The sequence below is a fragment of the Nelumbo lutea genome, chromosome 1 (assembly GCF_056320005.1).
Source record: "Nelumbo lutea isolate HS-2025 chromosome 1, American lotus-T2T, whole genome shotgun sequence".
Classification (NCBI taxonomy): Eukaryota; Viridiplantae; Streptophyta; class Magnoliopsida; order Proteales; family Nelumbonaceae; genus Nelumbo; species Nelumbo lutea.
In genome coordinates, this window is record NC_142684.1 from 184146406 (window position 1) to 184165340 (window position 18935).

At 41.1% G+C, this 18935-nt stretch overlaps 1 protein-coding gene across 1 annotated transcript in view; it reads right to left on the reverse strand.

Moving 5' to 3' along the window:
• The window catches only part of PKP-BETA1 (plastidic pyruvate kinase beta subunit 1), a 102953-nt gene that overhangs the window by 2129 nt on the left and 81889 nt on the right, over positions 1-18935 (reverse strand). Inside the window, exons 7-11 of the mRNA XM_088961379.1 lie at positions 4327-4389; positions 3980-4155; positions 784-886; positions 522-670; positions 37-145 (exon numbers count right to left, since the gene is read on the reverse strand). Of these exons, the coding sequence (XP_088817505.1) occupies positions 37-145; positions 522-670; positions 784-886; positions 3980-4155; positions 4327-4389 (600 nt within the window). The remainder of the gene's footprint in view (positions 1-36; positions 146-521; positions 671-783; positions 887-3979; positions 4156-4326; positions 4390-18935) is intronic.

Genomic DNA, 18935 nt, shown 5'->3' on the forward strand with positions numbered 1-18935 from the left:
CTGAAGGAAGTGTAAGATCAGTCCCACTAAAATTACCTGCAACAAAGATAAGGCATTTGCAAAGGTTTCTTCAGCATCATCTGAGAACTGCATGTATAAGGGGCATACCCCTTGGTACAAAGCCAGTCTTTGTCTAACTCTCTCCCTGCATGCCATCATGTTCAAATATGGCCAGTCCATCAATGCAAGAGGATAGAATCAGACCCTACATAGTACCATAGACAAGATAGGAATGTTTATTAAAGCAGGTCTCTTGGATGATGTAAACACCCAATCGTTTAGGCATTGCATGGATGCTCAAATTATGAGGATCCAAAAGTTACATGTAAATGAGAAAGTTAGTATAACCTTCCTACATAAGCTCATGGTTGCAAGATCAATGATATTGATCCAAGTCGCCCTCTAAGCCTCATGCTGTGCACAGCACATGCAGGGAAAATGGCTTCTCTCCTCTCACCAAAACCTGGATCTTCCTCTAGAAAGAAAAGTGTGATGAACTTGGTAGATACCATAAGACTCACTCATTTGTAAAGGCAAATATAGTGCCAGAAGGTCGGTAATGGCTCAGCAGGATAGCCATGAATCCAGTTCTGGTGAAGACTACAATAGAGGTCCCAAGAGTGTTTGACATCATGGTTGCATGGAATGCGAACATTTCACTCATATGGTTCTACAAGAGATAAGAGTTTTCCAGTAAGAGTTGAAGTCTCATGTTCAGAAGAAAGATTTGAAACATTTAAAAATTGAAAAGGCATAATGAGTAACCAAATTATTTAAGGCAACCTTAAAGGCCTGACTAAGATTCAGAAGCCTTTCACCTCCAACCATAGTTGCTTCGGTCCTTAAAGAGACCGTGTGCATAACCTTCACTGCTTTGAGTGGAAACCTGCAGGAAAGCAATGTAAATGGACTTGCATATACAGTGGAAGTAAAATAAATCTCTATATAAAAGGAGCATTATCAATAAAATAACAATGTAAATGTCTCTTAGAATAAAAAATTGAGGCAACCATATCTTTCACTTAAAGGGACATAATGCAATATTTGCAAGTGCACAACTATGCATGATGAATGTGTGTGCACATATGTATGTACATAAGCGTTAATGTATGGATACACGAATATAGTTCTACCCCTAAAAAATTTTTGAGTTGAGCCCTCAACAACTTGAAGAAATATTTCTGCCACAGCATAGCAATTGCATGGGAGGAATAAACTACTCCCTTGTGCTATCTTCATTGATATTGGAAGAGACCACCCACTAACCTGACAATATTAACTGCCAATCACTTATTCTTGCACTGCCCAAATGCTAGCAAAGTTTGGAGTGCTCTTTTGGATACTTTCGCTACTTTTGGCTGGGTTGGCAGTTTTCTTCATTCAGTTCAAGCTTTTCCTTGGGGCTGACAGATTAGTTGTGTCAGTACCAGGGGTAAAACCATTTGAAGGCTGCTTCTTATGGCTGCTTTTTGGTCTATATGGGAGAAAAGAAACTCTCAAGTATTTGAGAACACCTATGCTAATTGAGTACTTGTGATATGTTGCTAAATGGGATTAAGGGAAGACTTTGTTCATGGTCATGGTTGGCTGTTCATAAGGATTTTAGGGGATTGGGTTATAATAGATTTTTTGACAGAGATGTTAAGCTTCTGTTAACAAGTTGTATGGTCCTATACACAGGAGGGTACATGGTTTATATTTGTAAAATTTTTTGTTTATATCATTAATACAATACCTTACTTTTTCAAAAAAAGAAAAACAAGAACTGAGATAAATATGAAATGAGCTTCTTTATAGACAGGGAGGCTGTCATTATCATAAGTGTAAACCTTAAGCATATGTTGCACATCTATCCTCAATGTACAAAGATGATGGTCCAGTCATGTGCTAGCAACTTGAGTTTTAGCATCACACAGTATCACTTTGAGAAGAAAATTCTTGTCCCAAGAAAGGAATAAATCCTACTTACCCTTGTGATTACACCTACCCTTATGGCGGACATGCATAGAGACTAGGAGAGACCATGCAACAGGTCCAACTAAGATATCCTAAAGTTTTAATCTGACACAATCAAATTTATAAACTTCTTCGTGGCTGTCAATTTATTTTTACATCTAATTTGAATTGGAGGCTTGGGATCCACACAACTAGATCAATTCTCTAATGAACAAGATGTCAAGATCCCCTTTGGTAGGAGTTATTGGAGTTGGTCCAAACCCACACTCTCTCGTGTGCAGAGCATATGAGTCTCCTGCCCAACCTTACAGGTATTCAAGAAGCTTAACTGAACTCAAATAAGCCTCAACCCCGACTACTTGGACTACACAAATCCTTTCCTGCAATTGTGCTTTGTCAAGAGCCATGTTTTCTATCAAATTGTAAGTCTTCAGATCATACACTTCAAATCACGGTTTCTTTGGCCTTCCCCTTGCTCATTTATAGCCTTCTACTTGAACCAAGGCATTCCTCACCAGTGCAGTCTTGGTCATCCATGTACATGACCTAACCATCTCAAATTGGAGAAGTCCTCTCCGATGTGCTCATCTTTAACTGTCCTTTCTAGTCTTGTGACTTGCCACTCATCCATTTCAACTACTTTAATTTTTTGAACATGTTTTTCTTGATTGCCCATCATTCTGTCTGATGATAGTAATGGTGATCTAATAATTGGCTTATGGAATCTTTCTCTCAGGCTAACAAGCAAGATACTTGGGTTCAAGTCTAAGAAAAGTCACATTGTGCAAAAAAAAAAATGCCAAAGGTTAGGTCTATGTCCATTTAACTCTCCCTCTCCCAAGATCCAGATAGCTGGGGTCATCATTGGGTAATGGGCCTAATGGCCCTTAGGTTTCCTTTGTTTCATTGATATATGCCAACCATACAGCACACTTGATGCACCTTTCCACTTCAACCATCCTGCTCTAATTCTATGCATAATATCTTCTAATTTCCCCCTGACCACAAATGATTGATCCAAGGTACCAGAAGTGGTTAGTCTAGAGTCTCTCCTGATCACCTTTTTCAAGTACACCACTATGGCACTATGGTTGCTAACATTTTACTAAAATTGCAATGCACGTATTCTGTCTTAGTCCAACTAACCGTTTGGTTCTAAAGCATTTCTCCATTGTTCTAGCTTTGTTTTCAGCTCATTTCGAGTACTATCAGTAAATACTATGTCATTAGCAAACAAAATACACCATGGGATCTCCTACAAATGTCTAGTTAGTTCATCTGTAACTAATGCAAAATGACACTAGTGTTGACCCTTGATGTAAATCAATTGCGATTGGAAATTCTCTTATCTGTTCTTCCTAAGTTCTTACACTGGTCACTACCCTTTAATACATTTCCTTGATGATATCAACATACCTACTTAGTACTTACAGGCCCCTTTCTTAAGTAAGTATACAAAGGGGATAAGGGGAGAGATAAACTCTCTTAACTCTCCCAAATACAAACAGAAAAATTACAATACAGACCAAAATAAATGATCCCCTCCCGCCCCCTGATTTTCTAATGTATCAGCGAATGAATTAGCATTCCTTTTCACCCATTGCACATTGATTTCCATTCCCCAAGACAGCCAAGTACCCCTTTTCTCATTAATACAGCATAGTACCACCATCCATCCTCCTCTTCCTTCTTTAACTACTCTAACTAACTTTGAGTCCCCCTCAATTACTAGCTTCTGAATGTTCAGCTCTCTGGCCCTTTGAAGACCTTCCATCAGGGATAAGGCTTAGATGATGACGACAACGACGACGATGATGATGATGAATCATTGCTCAACCCTTCCCAAAGTTTCATAGATGGCTCATAAGCTTAATTCCACAATAATTATTGCCACTTCATATATCACTTTTGTTGTCATATAAAGGGACCATTTACTTTCACTCATCAGACATTTTCTTTGTTTTAATAATTAAGTTGAACAACTTACTTTCAAAAAGTTGCAAAATATATAAATAAAACTTACTTTCCATGAGCAGTTTCTCCAGAGAGCATTACTGCATCAGCACCCTCACGGACTGCAATGGCAATGTCTGATACCTCTGCTCGGGTTGGTGTAGGATGAACAATCATGCTTTCCAACATATTTGTTGCCACAATAACAGCTTTTCCCATACTACGGCAAATTCTAATAATCTCTTCCTGCATTAAAAGAAGCAATTTGCTTTCCAGTAAGTAACTCAAATTAAGGAATACGTCTGAGTCGTCTTAGAAATACATTGTTTTGTTGAGCAATTTAAGCAACAAGTCTCTTCCTATTTGTAAACCATGCTTTCTCTGTAGTGCCTTTTCCGTCAGAAATAAGAAAACTACCTGCAGCAGTGGAACCTCCTCAATAGGGAGCTCAGCACCAAGATCTCCCCTGGCAACCATAGCCTACACATGATTATTCATTAAGATCATTAAAATCACAGGATGGTCAAACTAGAGAATATACATTTTCAATAGTTATACCAGTACCAGGTTGTCTATTGCCTGTGAGAAAGAAATATATATATATATATTAAAAGGGAGAAAATTAGAGAGAAAGCAAAGTACAAATGGTGGATGATGTAATATTTGGTGTATGCCACAAGGAGCATTTTGGTCTTTTTACTTCTTTTAAGTTGTGCGGTCACCCTAGTATATATAATAAAAACACTGGCGCCCCGTAAGGACTGTAGTCAGTTTGTGTCTGCTGCCTTCACTTGGCTCCAATGAATTCTGAAGAGTCTGCAACTTCAGAAGCTACCTCACATCAAGGAGGAATGTCTGGTGGTTATGAGACCCTGCACTTTCCTATGACCATTACCCCCTTGGACGGCAGAAACTACTTAACTTGGTCCAAGGAGATGCCAAGGCCTACAAACAGTTGGTCTCCCAGCAACAGGTGTTTGCTTTCCTTCTTTGCCTTAAACCCATGTATGAGCCTATCTGGATACAGATTTTGGGCAGCAAGGATCTCCCGTCTGTCCAAGAGGTGTATGCTTTAGTTCAGTTTGAGGAGAGTAGTAGGTCTGCTATGAATCCTCTTGAGGGGGAGACCATAGCTTTAGCCGCAAGAAGTAATACCAATTCACTAGGAAGGGGGAAAATCAGAAAAAGGTGGATGATAAGGATAAATTATGGTGCACTCACTGCCAAAAGTCTAGACACACCCGTGAAGCATGCTGGGAACTGCATGGAAAACCAAAATGGGCGCAGGAACTCAACAAGAAATCGGCAACAGAACAAAACAATAAGCCAATTCAGAAGAAGTTCACCTCTGCCAATCTTGCCTCACATGAATCTCCAGATTGTCCCTCTAGTTCTGATCCCAAGGAAGATATTATCAGCTCCTTCTGTGACCATTTGGAGCAGTATGGTAGGATTATCAAACAAACAGATCCTAGACCTGCACCTTCTACCTCATTTGCTTCTTCCTCAGGTAACTTAACCTCTGCTTTTCATGTGACTACTGATCCCCCGGAGTCTTCATGGATTATTGACTCTGGTGCCTCCAACCATATGATTGGTAAGTCAACTTTGTTTCAATCATATACCCTTCTATCTGGAAAAGATAAAGTGAGGCTTGCTGATGGATCCTTCTCCTCCATTGCTGGTCAAGGATCTATATCTTTACCTTTTGGTCTCTCATTACAAAATGTTTTGCATGTCTCAAAAATGCCTATTAATTTGTTATCCATCAGTAGTATTACACATGCTTTGAACTGCTTAGTAACTTTCCTTCCCGACTCTTGTGTTTTTCAAGATTTGGCTTCTGGGAGGACGATTGGTAGAGGGAGCATGGTCGATGGCCTCTATGTGCTAGAGAATAAAGTTGTTCTTGCAGTTTCAGAGTCTTCAAGTCAGTCTAGTAATAGTCAAGTTTTTTTGTGGCATCACCGTTTGGGTCATATGTCTTTTAAGTCTTTGAAGTACTTATTTCTAGATTTATTTGCCTGTTCCTATCAATGATTTTCAATGTCAAGTGTGTCAACTAAGCAAGCATTATAGAACCTCATTTCCTTTACGTAATAAAATATCGGATTTTCCTTTCCATATTGTGTACTCTAATGTTTGGGGACCTATGAATATTCCAACTGAGAATGGCTACAAGTACTTTATTTCTTTTATTGATGATTTTTCACGATTCACTTGGGTGTACCCTATGCACTCACGAGAAGTTGTTCCTAAGCTTGTGAAAGATTTTCAACGAATGGTTTACACCCAATTTCAGACGGAGATTCATGTCTTTCAATCAAACAATGCCAAGGAGTACTTTCATGGAGACCTCTCCAACTTCTTTACATCCTATGGATCTATTCGTAGGAGCTCATATGCAAGGACTCCCCAACAAAATGGGGTTGTAGAGAGAAAAAACCGTCACGTCTTAGAAGTTACTCGAGGACTCTTGTTGCAAATGCAAGTTCCAAAAAGATTTTGGTTGGATGTTATTATGACTGCCACATATATTATCAACAGGATGCCTTCTCGGTTGTTGGAATATAGGTCCCCTCACCAGCTCCTCTTCCCCAAGGCTCCATTGCTTCCCATACTCATGCATGTCTTTGGGTGCCAATGCTTTGTCCATGATCTCTCCCCTACCCAAGGTAAACTTGATTCTAAGGCTATTATGTGTGTTTTTCTTGGATATCCCCTTTCTCAAAAGGGTTATCGATGTTTTGATCCAGTCTCAAGGAAATATTTTGTCTCTATGGATGTCTCATTCTTTGAAAATGTTCCCTTTTTTTCTGCTTCCCCTTAGGGGAAGAATCTTGGTGAGGAGAAAAAGAAACGAACTCCAGTCTTGTTGCCTTCCCCACTTGACTCTCCTCCATTTTGTGTCTTTCAGAGACAAAGTTATAGAAGTGAAGGCCAACAGAGTTCAATAGCCAAGGGACAGTCTGAGACTACGCAAACAATGCCATCGAACTACCAGGAGATGAATCAATGCCCTCACCCAGGTACTACTATTCCTATTGAAACTCCTGAACCCATTGACATTGACACTTCAAATTGTGATCTAGACCTTCCTATTGCAAAAATGAAGGGGGTTAGATCATGCACCATACACCATCCCGTGGCTCAATTCTTATCCTATGAAAATGTCTCACCTTCATTTCGTGCTTCTCTATCTAAAACTCATAATGTCCCAAGATGTAAATCAGTCCTCTAATATCAAGATTAAACTTAGTGATTAGCATAATAGAACAAATATGAATAACTGTATAAGAGAGGAAGATGGCGAAGAGAAGAGGTAAGAGAAGAAGTCGAATCAATCACCCTTCTCCTCTAACCCTATTTTATTAATCTCTAAAAAATTGATGATGACAAGTATACCCTTAAGTGGGTGGCCAACTTGGCAGTTACATAAAGAAAATAAAATAAGAGCAAATAACAGGCCCATTAAGTGAGGCCCATCAACATAAAATAAAAGATAAAATAAAGGATATCACACGAAAGGCTGTTAGGGCCCGTTCAGCCCAGTCTCTTTACACTCCCCCTCAAGCTGAGCATAGATGTCAATCATGCCCAGCTTGCTTATATAGTGTGTCAATTTCCCCCTGGGAACTCCCTTGGTCAAGATATCAGCCAATCGCTCTTCTGATGTGATAAATGGTAAACAAACTTCTCCTGAAGAGACTCTTTCCCTTATGAAATGCCTATCAACCTCAATGTGCTTAGTTCTGTCATGTTGAACAGGATTATGTGCAATGTTGATAGCAGCTTGGTTGTCACAATAGAGCATCATTGGTTTCTCGTAGTCCACCCCCAATTCCTCTAGAAGGGATTGTACCCATAGTAATTCTGACACACTGTGAGCCACTGCCCTGTATTCTGCTTCAGCTGAGGATCTAGCAACTACTGATTGTTTCTTACTCCTCCAAGACACAATTTTCCCAGCAACCTGAGCACAATAACCAGAGGTGGACCTTCTGTCATCAATACATCCTGCCCAATCTGCATCAGTAAAGGCTTCCAGCTTCATGTGACTATGCTTAGCAAATAGAATACCTTTCCCTGGAGTACCTTTCAAGTAGCACAGAACCCTTTCTGCAACAACGATGAGTATCTCTAGGAGAATGCATAAACTGACTGATAACACTGACTGCATAGGAAATATCTGGTCGAGTCATGCAAAGGTATAACAGATTCCCAAGCAGTCTCTGAAACACTCCCTTATCAGACAAAAGTTCACCATCTGTGGCAGAAAGCTTATGATTAGGATCAATGGGAGTGGAGATGGGTTTAGCTCCAAGTTTACCAGTTTCAGCAAGAAGATCAAGGACATATTTGCACTGAGATATGAATATACCATCCTTAGATCGAGCAACTTCAAGGCCCAAAAAATACCGAAGATCAAGGCCTCTTCAATGTCATTACCCGTGACCACAATATCATCAACATAAACAATCAAGAAGGTCACCAGAGAGTCATTTCTCTTCAAGAACAGTGTATGATCAGATTGTGTTTGAATGTAGCCAAAAGAGACAAGAGCAGCCCGAAATCTCTCAAACCAAGCCCGAGGAGATTGTTTGAGACCATAAATAGATTTGTGTAGTTTACACACCTTGCCTTTCATTTCTTTCCCATACACTCCTGGAGGTAGAGACATATAGACCTCTTCATGCAGTTCTCCATTCAAGAAGGCATTTTTAACATCAAACTGGTGTAGGGGCCAGTCAAAAGTAGCTGCTAGAGAAAGTAAAACCCTGATTGAAGTCATCTTAGCTACAGGAGCAAATGTCTCAAGATAGTCAATGCCATACATATGGGTGTAACCCTTAGCAACCAACCGAGCCTTAAACCTCTCAATAGAGCCATCAGAGTGATATTTAATAGTAAACACCCATTTACAACCCACTGGTTCCTTCCCTTCCGGCAAGTCCACAATATCCCAAGTATGATTCTTATGCAATGCATCAAGTTCAATCATCATAGCTTCCCTCCATTCAGCTTGAGATAAAGCTTACGGTACAGACCTGGGTATCACATGGGAAGAAATAGAGGCAAGAAAAGAGTAGTAGGAAGGGGAGAGAAGGCTGTAAGATAAGTGTTTGGAGATACAATGGGCTATACACTTCTGCTTGCCCTTGCAAAGAGCAATAGGAAGGTCAAGGTCTGGAACAGTTTGAGATGGGGGCTGACTTGTTTCCTCAGGAATGATGGGAGTGGCAAGATGCTCTTCTGAAGGAGTGGAAACAACTTGCACATGTTGGAATCTCTGCCTTTGGTACCACCTTTGGAGAGCAAGAGCAGGAGCAGAAGTAGGAGGGGGAGCAGGGACATCAAGGGTAGGTCCAGTGGAAGAGGTGGACACCCCATGATCGGACTCACAAGGGATGGGAAGAGGAACAACTGGAGACATAGCAAAGTACTCATCAGAATTCTCCCCCTCAGGAGGAATACTAAAGAAGGGAGTCAACTCTGCAAATGTGACATCCCAAGATACAAAGTGGGTGCCACGAACTAGATCAAAACAGCAATAACCCTTCTGTGTGGAAGCATATCCCAGAAACACGCACTTATGAGCCTTAGGTTCAAACTTGTGCCTTTGGTGACTATGAATATGCACATAGCAAGTACACCCAAACACACGGAGAAGAAGAGAAAAGAGATCATCATCCGGGAAGAGAAGACTAAAAGGGGTTTTTAAGCCAAGGACCCGGGAGGGCATACAGTTGATCAAAAAGGTAGTAGTAAGAACAGCATCTCCCCAAAACTTTATAGGAACATGGGATGCAAATAAGAGGGATCTGGCAACCTCAACCACATGCCTGTTCTTTCTTTCTGCCACCCCGTTTTGTTGTGGAGTGTAGGAACAAGAACTTTGATGAATAACCCCAGAAGTTTCAAGATAGGTGGAGAGGGTTCTCTCAAAATACTCCTTAGCATTGTCAGAGATAAATCCAAGTGTAACGTGAATAATCATCAATAAAAATGATAAAGTACATGTAACCCCCCATGGTTGGCATGTAACATGGCCCCCACACATCAGCCGTGGAAAAATGTTGAACAGTCCTGGCTACTCTTGGAATCATTGAGGCAAGTAGCCAGGACATAACTGTAGCACTCTCTTTGCGCCAAGTTCCATATTCAGCACTTCCCACTTCTGGTTCCTTCTTCTACCCATCTAAGTAACCAGTGAGTTCACGGGATGTGATGAAAAGCATGGCTGAGACAGACCATTCCCTGAAGTTATACTCATCCAACAACACACTTGTGATCTGTAGGCTGTGCAGATTTGGATTCTCCAAATTAGGAGACCTCCCACAAGCCCTAACATCTCTAGAAAACACTTCCCCGGATATGGAAGACATCTTCACTTACTTGTAAGTGTCAAGACTGTAACCGCAATGTATAGAGAACTGTTTCACACTTACGGAACTTGCTGCACTGTAAACTCAGACCTAAGAGCCAGACACAGAGTTGAAACACTGCACACTGTGCCCAAATTACTGCTGACACCGAGTACTACACTACTATCGCAGGTTATAACCTCACCCACGAACAGTTCTAGGACTGCTGAATTCAGTCCTTCCGCCTAGATCTGTTCTACACAGATCTATCTTAGCCGAATGGCTACAGTTTGTTGTACTGCGTCTATTAGGGCATCAGCCTCTGGGTCTAACTCCCCTTGGGGCCTACAACCAAGGGAAACCCTAGATGTAGGTCTAGCTATGTTCTACGACCAACCCTAGGGTTTCTTTGCAGCAACCAACAAGAAAGATGGGAGAGTTACCTGTGAGTAGAAGAAGATGTGGCTGCTGTAACCAGTCGAAAGATCAGTGCTCTGATACCATGTTTGCTGAAATAGGGCTGTCGAATGAGAGAAGAAGAGGAAGAAGAAGAACAGAAATGAAATGGGCGGCAGTAATGTGCTCGGCCAGCCCTAATCTATTATATACAAAAACATTACATAATGTTACATAAATGGACAAGAATGTCCCTGATTAGTGATGGGACACCTAGTCAAAATAAACACTAAATAAGATTAGGCCCAGTAACTAAGGCCCAATAACTAATGACTTAAGACCCAACAAAGATAAACATACAAACTAAGACAGCCGAACCAACAGGTTTCATTCCCGCATGTACAAAATGTTCTATAGATGGACTCTCCAACTGCACCTGCAGCCTACTCTCCTCACTACTTATCATAGCATATGCCTGTGAAAGAGTAACCTCATCCCTGGCCAAAATGTTTTGTCTGATAATATCAAACTCAGGGTTGAGTCCAGTGAGAAACTCAAATACCCTATTTCTCTCTACAAGCTTTCTATACATTTCAGCATCCTTTTCACTCTCCCATACCACTGTCTCTGTAGAGGAGATGGGCCGAATGGCCCATACACTGTCACTTCATGTTATGTTATGTTTCTCTCTGTTATGGGCCTTATTCTGGGCCCATACTCTGTAGTGTTCTGTTTTTTGTATTTTTCTGCCCACTCAAGGGCTTCTCTGTAATTTATCAAAGATTAACTTAAATAAAAGGTATTAGAGTGTTAGAGGGAGGTTTAAGTTTGAATTCCTCATCCTCTAACTCGCCTTGCCGCAGTTCTCTCTCTCTCTCTCTCTTCTTCTCTAATCTTCTTTTGTTAGTTTTTTCAGGTTTTCTAGCACAGTCCCTACTTCCATGACTGTTTTTCAACTTGGTATCAGAGCGGGTCGTTACTTGGCGTGTCCCTCATGTGGTTCTAGTTCAGCCAACTGCATGAGGAGGTTCTAGGGCAGACTGTTTACAGTCATTCGCCTGGTTCTTGGAGGTCATTGGGGGGTGCCCAAGTTTCTATACACTTGGAGAAGGGTTCGGTGACCAGGAGGAATAAGAGAGCAAGTTTTTTCCAGCCTGATTTGAAATCAGAGAAAAGGGTTTTCGAAGCTAGCACAGAGAGCAAAGATTTCGGCCTGGTTTGAAGTTCAAACCAGTGATACTGTAAGTTGTTTTCTCAAGTTCTTTGCTGAGTTATTTTTGGTATTTGGGAGGACTGTTAAAGCATTCAAAGCACACCTCCATTCGGCCCACTGTTGCTGGACTGATTTCTGGGTTATTCTAGAAGTGTTGTTCAGCTGTTTTGGGGCTTCCAAACTGCTGAAAGCTGATTTAAATTAAGTGGTACAAGCCTCTACTTTAGTTCAGCTGTTTCTTGGACCTAGACAAAGTGTTCTTGAAGTGATTTCTGCTTGTTAACAGTGAAGTGTTGACTGTTGCATGCATAGTGTTTGTAAAAGGTCATCTTAGGTACTGTGGACTATTTTCTTTGGTCTCCTTGGGAAATTATTGTTGGGAACCAAGAATACATATTGTTTGGAGGCCTGCTGATTGTTCCTTGAGGACTGAACCAGGGTTTCTTCTCTTTGAAAGTGCTGCCACCGAACTTGGTTCTCACGACTGTCAATTCTGAACTGAGTTTGTGTGTTGCTGTGTTTGCTATTATTTCAACTCAATCTGAGTTCTTTGAAGTCATATCACTTTTAAAGGCTTGCCGAAACCCTAATTGAAACTGTTACATAATGGACTACTCAGAAATTAAGAACAAGAGCACTGCTGAATATGGACATAATTCGAGAACTACAACTGATTACTTGTTGGCTGTAACTACAGTTAAATTGGATGGAACCAATTATTTGGCCTGGTCACAATCCGAAAAAATTCATATTTGCAGTAGAGGAAAGTGGGGGTTTATCTCTGGGAGCAAGAAAGCTCCCCCAGAGGAGGATCCCTCCTATGAGAAATGGGTTCAGGAGAATTATACAGTGATTGGGTGGCTTGTGAATTCGATGCAGCCACAGATTAGCCAACATTACCTGTGGATGAACTCGGCTAAAAAAATCTGGGATAGTGTTACAGAAACTTACGCCCAGAAGTTGAATGTTGCCAGAGCCTACAAATTGAGAAGTGATGTGAAGAATCTAAGGCAGGGGGAGAAGTCACTTGCAGCATACTTTTCAACCCTGAAATCTCTATGGCAAGAGATTGATTTGATAGAGGTTGTGACATGTGATACCCCCAAGAATGTTGAAACCTACAGGAAATTGGTTGAAAGGAATAGGGTCTTTGAGTTCTTGACAGGGCTGAACTCTGAATACGACATTACAAAGCAAAACATCTTGTCCAAGGAAGATGTTTCATTGTCACAAGCATATACTTTGGTCAGCAGTGAAGAAAGTAGGAAGCAACTGCAGGTTCAAGGAGTCGGCATCAATGATCGTTTTGCAAATATGGGAATTAAACCCAAAGGGGTTACAGGAGCTCACAGTGGCACAGGAAGGAATAAGGTGGTGTGTGAATATTGTAAGAAACCGAAACACACAAAGGACAAGTGCTAGAAATTGCATCCCAATCTTATACCTATCAGATTCCAAAAGAAGAATGATAGTAGAAAGACAGGAAGTGCACATGCAGCCACAAAAACAGATACAGAGGTTGAGTCTACCAGTGCACAGTTGGCAGCCATGAAAGCTGAATATGAGAAGTTTGGAAAGATGATCAGTCAGCTTGAAGGTGTATCTTCATCATCCATCCCTTCATCATCCATGAAAGCTGAATATGAGAAGTTTGGAAAGATGATCACTCAGGTATAAGGGCTTCCGCTAACCATGCATCCACCTCAGGTAATCACAAAATCCCTTGGATCATAGATTCAGGTGCTTCTGATCACATGACCAATAGTTGAAAAACAGTCCTACAAGTATGGGACTGTGTTAGGAAACCAGAAAAAACTAACAAGAGAAGATTAGAGAAGAAGAGAGAGAGAGAACTACAGCAAAGAGAGTTAGAGAATGAGGGGTTCAACCTCACTCTAACACTCTAATACTCTTTTATTTGAGTTAATCTTTGATAAATTACAGAGAGGCCCTTCAATGGGCAGAAAAATACAAAAACAGAACACTACAGAGTATGGGCCCAGAATAAGGCCCATAACAGAGAGAAACATAACATAACATGAAGTGACAGTCTATGGGCCATTCGACCCATCTCCTCTACACTCCCCCTCAAGCTGAGCATAGATGTTAATCATGCCCAGCTTGCCAGTGTCATGATGAAGCCTTGCCTTGGAAATGCCCTTGGTGAGAAAGCCTGCCAATTGTCCTTCAGAAGTAATGAATGGAAGACAAACTTCTCTGGAGGAGACTTTCTCGAATAAAGTGTCGATCAACTTCAATATGTTTGGTTCGATCATGTTGTACCGAGTTGTGAGCAATGTTGATGGCAGCCTGATTATCACAATACAACATCATGGGTTTGTCATGATCAATCCCAAATTCTTCCATTAAGGACCTAAGCCACAACAATTGCAAGACTCCATGTGCCATGGCTCTATACTCTGCTTCTGCGGAGGATCTGGCCACAACAAATTGTTTCTTACCCCTCCAAGAGACAACATTACCAACCACCAGACTGCAATACCCTGATGTAGATCCTTCTATCATCAATATTTCCAACCCAATCAGGATGACCATGCTTGTTAAATAGAATTCCTTTCCCTAGAGAGCCTTTCAGATAGCACAAAATCTGTTCTGCTGCTGCCATATGAGTATCTCTAAGATCATGCATGAACTGGCTAATGCAACTGACAGCATACGCAATATATGGCCTAGTCATGCACAGGTACAGAAGCTTCCCAAGAAGTCTCTGAAAAACCCCTTTGTCTTCCAAAAAAAGTTCCATCCGAAGCTGAAAGTTTGTGACTCATATCAATGGGAGTTGCAACTGGTCTTGCACCCAATTTTCCAGTTTCAGACAACAAATCAAGAACATATTTCCTTTGGGAAATAAGAATCCCATCTTTGGATCTGGCAACTTCTATGCCAAGGAAGTATCTCAACTCCCCTAGATCCTTATTCTCAAATTCTGTACGGAGGAAAGACTTAAGGGCCAGAATGTTGAGGCATCATCACCAGTCACCATAATGTCATCAACATACACAATGAGATACACTGCTAGAGATCTACTTTTCTTCACAAACAGAGTATGATCTGACTGTGTCTGAACATAGCCGAATTTAACAAGTGCAGCTCTAAATCTCTCAAACCAGGCTCTAGGAGATTGTTTGAGACCATAAAGTGATTTCTTCAATTTACATACCTTTCCTTGCATATCTTTCCCATACATCCCTGGAGGAAGACACATGTACACCTCCTCATGTAAGTCACCATTCAGAAATGCATTCTTTACATCTAACTGATAGAGAGGCCAATCAAAGTGAACTGCCAGAGATAAAAGAACCCTCACAGATGTCATCTTGGCAACAGGGGCAAAAGTCTCCAGGTAGTCAATCCCATATGTCTGTGTGTAGCCTTTTGCAACAAGTCTGGCCTTGTACCTCTCAATAGTTCCATCAGCCCTGTATTTAATGGTAAAAACCCACTTGCACCCAATTGGATCCTTCCCTTCAGGCAAATCCACCACCTCCCAAATACCATTTGCATGTAGAGCATCCATTTCGATCTCCATGGCATCTCTCCATTCTGGAATCTCAAGAACTTCTGAGACAGACCTAGGAATGGGGTTAGAAGCAACAGAAGAGAGATAGGCAAAGTATGAAGGAGAAAGCAGGTCATAAGAAAGGTGTTTGGAAATGCAGTGTGCAGTACACTTCCGCTTCCCTTTCCTAACAGCAATGGGGACATCAAGGTCTGGGAAGGATGATTCCAAAGGAGCTGAAGCAGTACCTGTTATCTCATCTGTGATTGGGAATGTATGAGCCTCATCGGTTGTAAGGGAAACTACTTGTTCATTCCTAGATCTCTACCTTTGATACACTTTGGGATTATGGATAGGACGAGGAGGTAAAGAAATAGGGGCACTAGGGCAAGAGGTATGAAGTAATTGATCCTCCTTTGATTCATTTGGTGAGGATACAGGTTTGTCAAGAGACTCAACTGGGACAGGAAGAGGAAGGGCAAAAACTTGTGACAGACTCTTCCCCTGTGGACAATGTCCTTCCTAAGAGGAACCATAAAAAGGAGAAAGCTCATCAAAGGTAACATCCATAGAGACATGTCGGGTGCCAGTCTTTGGATCAAAACAACAATAACCCTTTTGTGTGGGGGAGTAACCAAGGAAGATGCATTTGTGGGCTTTCAGTTCAAACATATGTCTCTGCACACTTGGAATGTGAACATAGTAGGTACAGCCAAACACACGAAGAGGAATTGGTAAGAGATCCTTGTCTGGATGAAGAAAACAGAAGGGGGATTTAAACCCTAAAACCCAGGATGGCATACGGTTTATGAGATAGGTAGCAGTAAGTACAGCATCACCCCAAAATCTTGTGGGAACATGTGATGCAAACAAAAGGCTCCTTGCAACTTCAACAATATGTCTATTTTTTCTCTCAACAACTCCATTTTGTTCAGGGATTCTAACACAGGAGCTTTGATGAATAACCCCCATGTCAGAGAGATACAAGGATAAACTCTTCTCAAAATACTCTTTTGCATCAGATTTGAAAACCTTAATTCTGATATCAAATTGAGTTAAAACAAGCTCATGAAATTGCCTCACAAGTCTTGGGACTTCATCCTGGGATTTCATCAAGTATATCCAAGTGAATCTAGAAAAGTCTTCAATAAACAAGATAAAATATCTGTAATCCCCCATAGAGGATAAGTGGTAAGGCCCCCACACATCAGACTGCACAATATGAAAAGGAAAAGATGATCTTTTATTGCTCACAGGGTAATTTTTTCTACAATGCTTTGACAACTAACAGGACTCACAATTGAGACTGGATACACTGACTCCCATAAACAATTTTGTAAACAAATGGCTCAAAGCAGAAAAAGGTAAATGACCCAACCGACAATGACTCAACATAATTTGACTAACAGACTCTGAAAAAGTATAACCAAAAGCAACATTCTTGGGATGATCAAAGCATTGGCCAGGGATGTCGAGCAAGTATATTCCATTCGCTTCATGGCCACTCCCAATCACCTTCTGAGACTTCAGGTCCTGAAACACACTGTGAGAAGGGAAAAAGGTTACACAACAATTCAATGACTTGGTCAGGCTACTTACAGATAATAAGTTGATATTTAATTTAGGCACATGAAGAGTGGAAGATAAGAGTAAGGAGTCTGTAGCCTTAACAGTTCCCTTGCCAGAAATAGGGGCAAGAGAACCATCAGCTAAGGTGATTTTGTCACGACCAGGAAGTAAATCATATGAAAGAAACAAAGTGGAAAGGTTGGTCATGTGATCAGAAGCACATGAGTCTATGATCCAAGGGATTTTGTGATTACCTGAGGTGGATGCATGGTTAGCGGAAGCCCTTATACCTGAGTGAGCAAATGCAATGGTGGCTGGACTTCTAGAAGGGATGGATGATGAAGATACACCTTCAAGCTGACTGATCATCTTTCCAAACTTCTCATATTCAGCTTTCATGGCTGCCAACTGTGCACTGGTAGACTCAACCTCTATATCTGTGCTTGTGGCTGCATGTGCACTTCCTGTCTTTCTACTATCATTCTTCTTCTGGAATCTGATAGGTACAAGATTGGGATGCAATTTCCAGCACTTGTCCTTTGTGTGTTTCGGCTTCTTACAATATTCACACACCACCTCATTCCTTCCTGTGCCACTGTGAGCTCCTGTAACCCCTTTGGGTTTAATTCCCATATTTGCAAAATGATCATTGATACCGACTCCTTGAACCTGCAGTTGCCTCCTACTTTCTTCACTGCTGACCAAAGTATATGCTTGTGACAATGAAACATCTTCCTTGGACAAGATGTTTTGCTTTGCAATGTCGTATTCAGAGTTCAGCCCTGTCAAGAACTCAAAGACCCTATTCCTTGCAACCAGTTTCCTGTAGGTTTCAGCATCCTTGGGGGTATCCCATGTCACAGCCTCTATCAAATCAATCTCTTGCCATAGAGATTTCAGGGTTGAGAAGTATGCTGCAAGTGACTTCTCCCCCTGCCATAGATTCTTCAACTTCTGGGAGTAAGTTTCTGCAACACTATCCCAGATTTCTTTAGCCGAGTTCATCCACAGGTGATGTTGGCTAATCTGTGGCTGCATTGAGTTCACAAGCCACCCAATCACTGTGTAATTCTCCTGCACCCATTTCTCATAGGAGAGATCCTCCTCTGGGGGAGCTTTCTTGCTCCCAAAGATAAACCCCCACTTTCCTCTACTACAAATATGAATTTTTACGGATTATGACCAGGCCAAATAATTGGTTCCATCCAATTTAACTATAGTTACAGCCAACAAGGAATCAGTTGTAGTTCCCGAATTATGTCCATATTCAGCACTGCTCTTGTTCTCAATTTTTGAGTAGTCCATTATGTAACAATTTAAATTAGGGTTTCGGCAAGCCTTTAAAAGTGATCTGACTTCAAAGAACTCAGATTGAGTTGAAATAATAGCAAAAACAGTAACACAAACTCAGTTCAGAACTGACAGCCATGAGAACCAAGTTCAGTGGCAGCACTTTCAAAGAGAAGAAACCCTGGTTCAGCCTTCAAGGAACAATCAGCAAGCCTCCAAACAATATGTATTCTTGGTTCCCAACAATAATTTCCCAAGGAGAACAAAGAAAACAATCCACAGTACCTAAGAGGACCTTTTACAAACACTATATATGCAACAGTCAACACTTCACTGTTAACAAGCAGAAATCACTTCAAGAACACTTTGTCTAGGTCCAAGAAACAGCTGAACTAAAGTAGAGGCTTGTACCACTTAATTTATATCAGTTTTTCAGCAGTTTGGAAGCCCAATAACAACCGAACAACACTTCTAGAATAACCCATAAATCAGTCCAGCAACAGTGGGCCGAATGGAGGTGTGCTTTGAATGCTTTAACAGTCCTCCCAAATAACAAAAATAACTCAGCAAAGAACTGAGAAAACAACTCACAGTATCTCTGGTTTGAACTTCAAACCAGGCCGAAATCTTTGCTCTCTGAGCTAGCTTCGAAATCCCCTTTTTCTGATTTCAA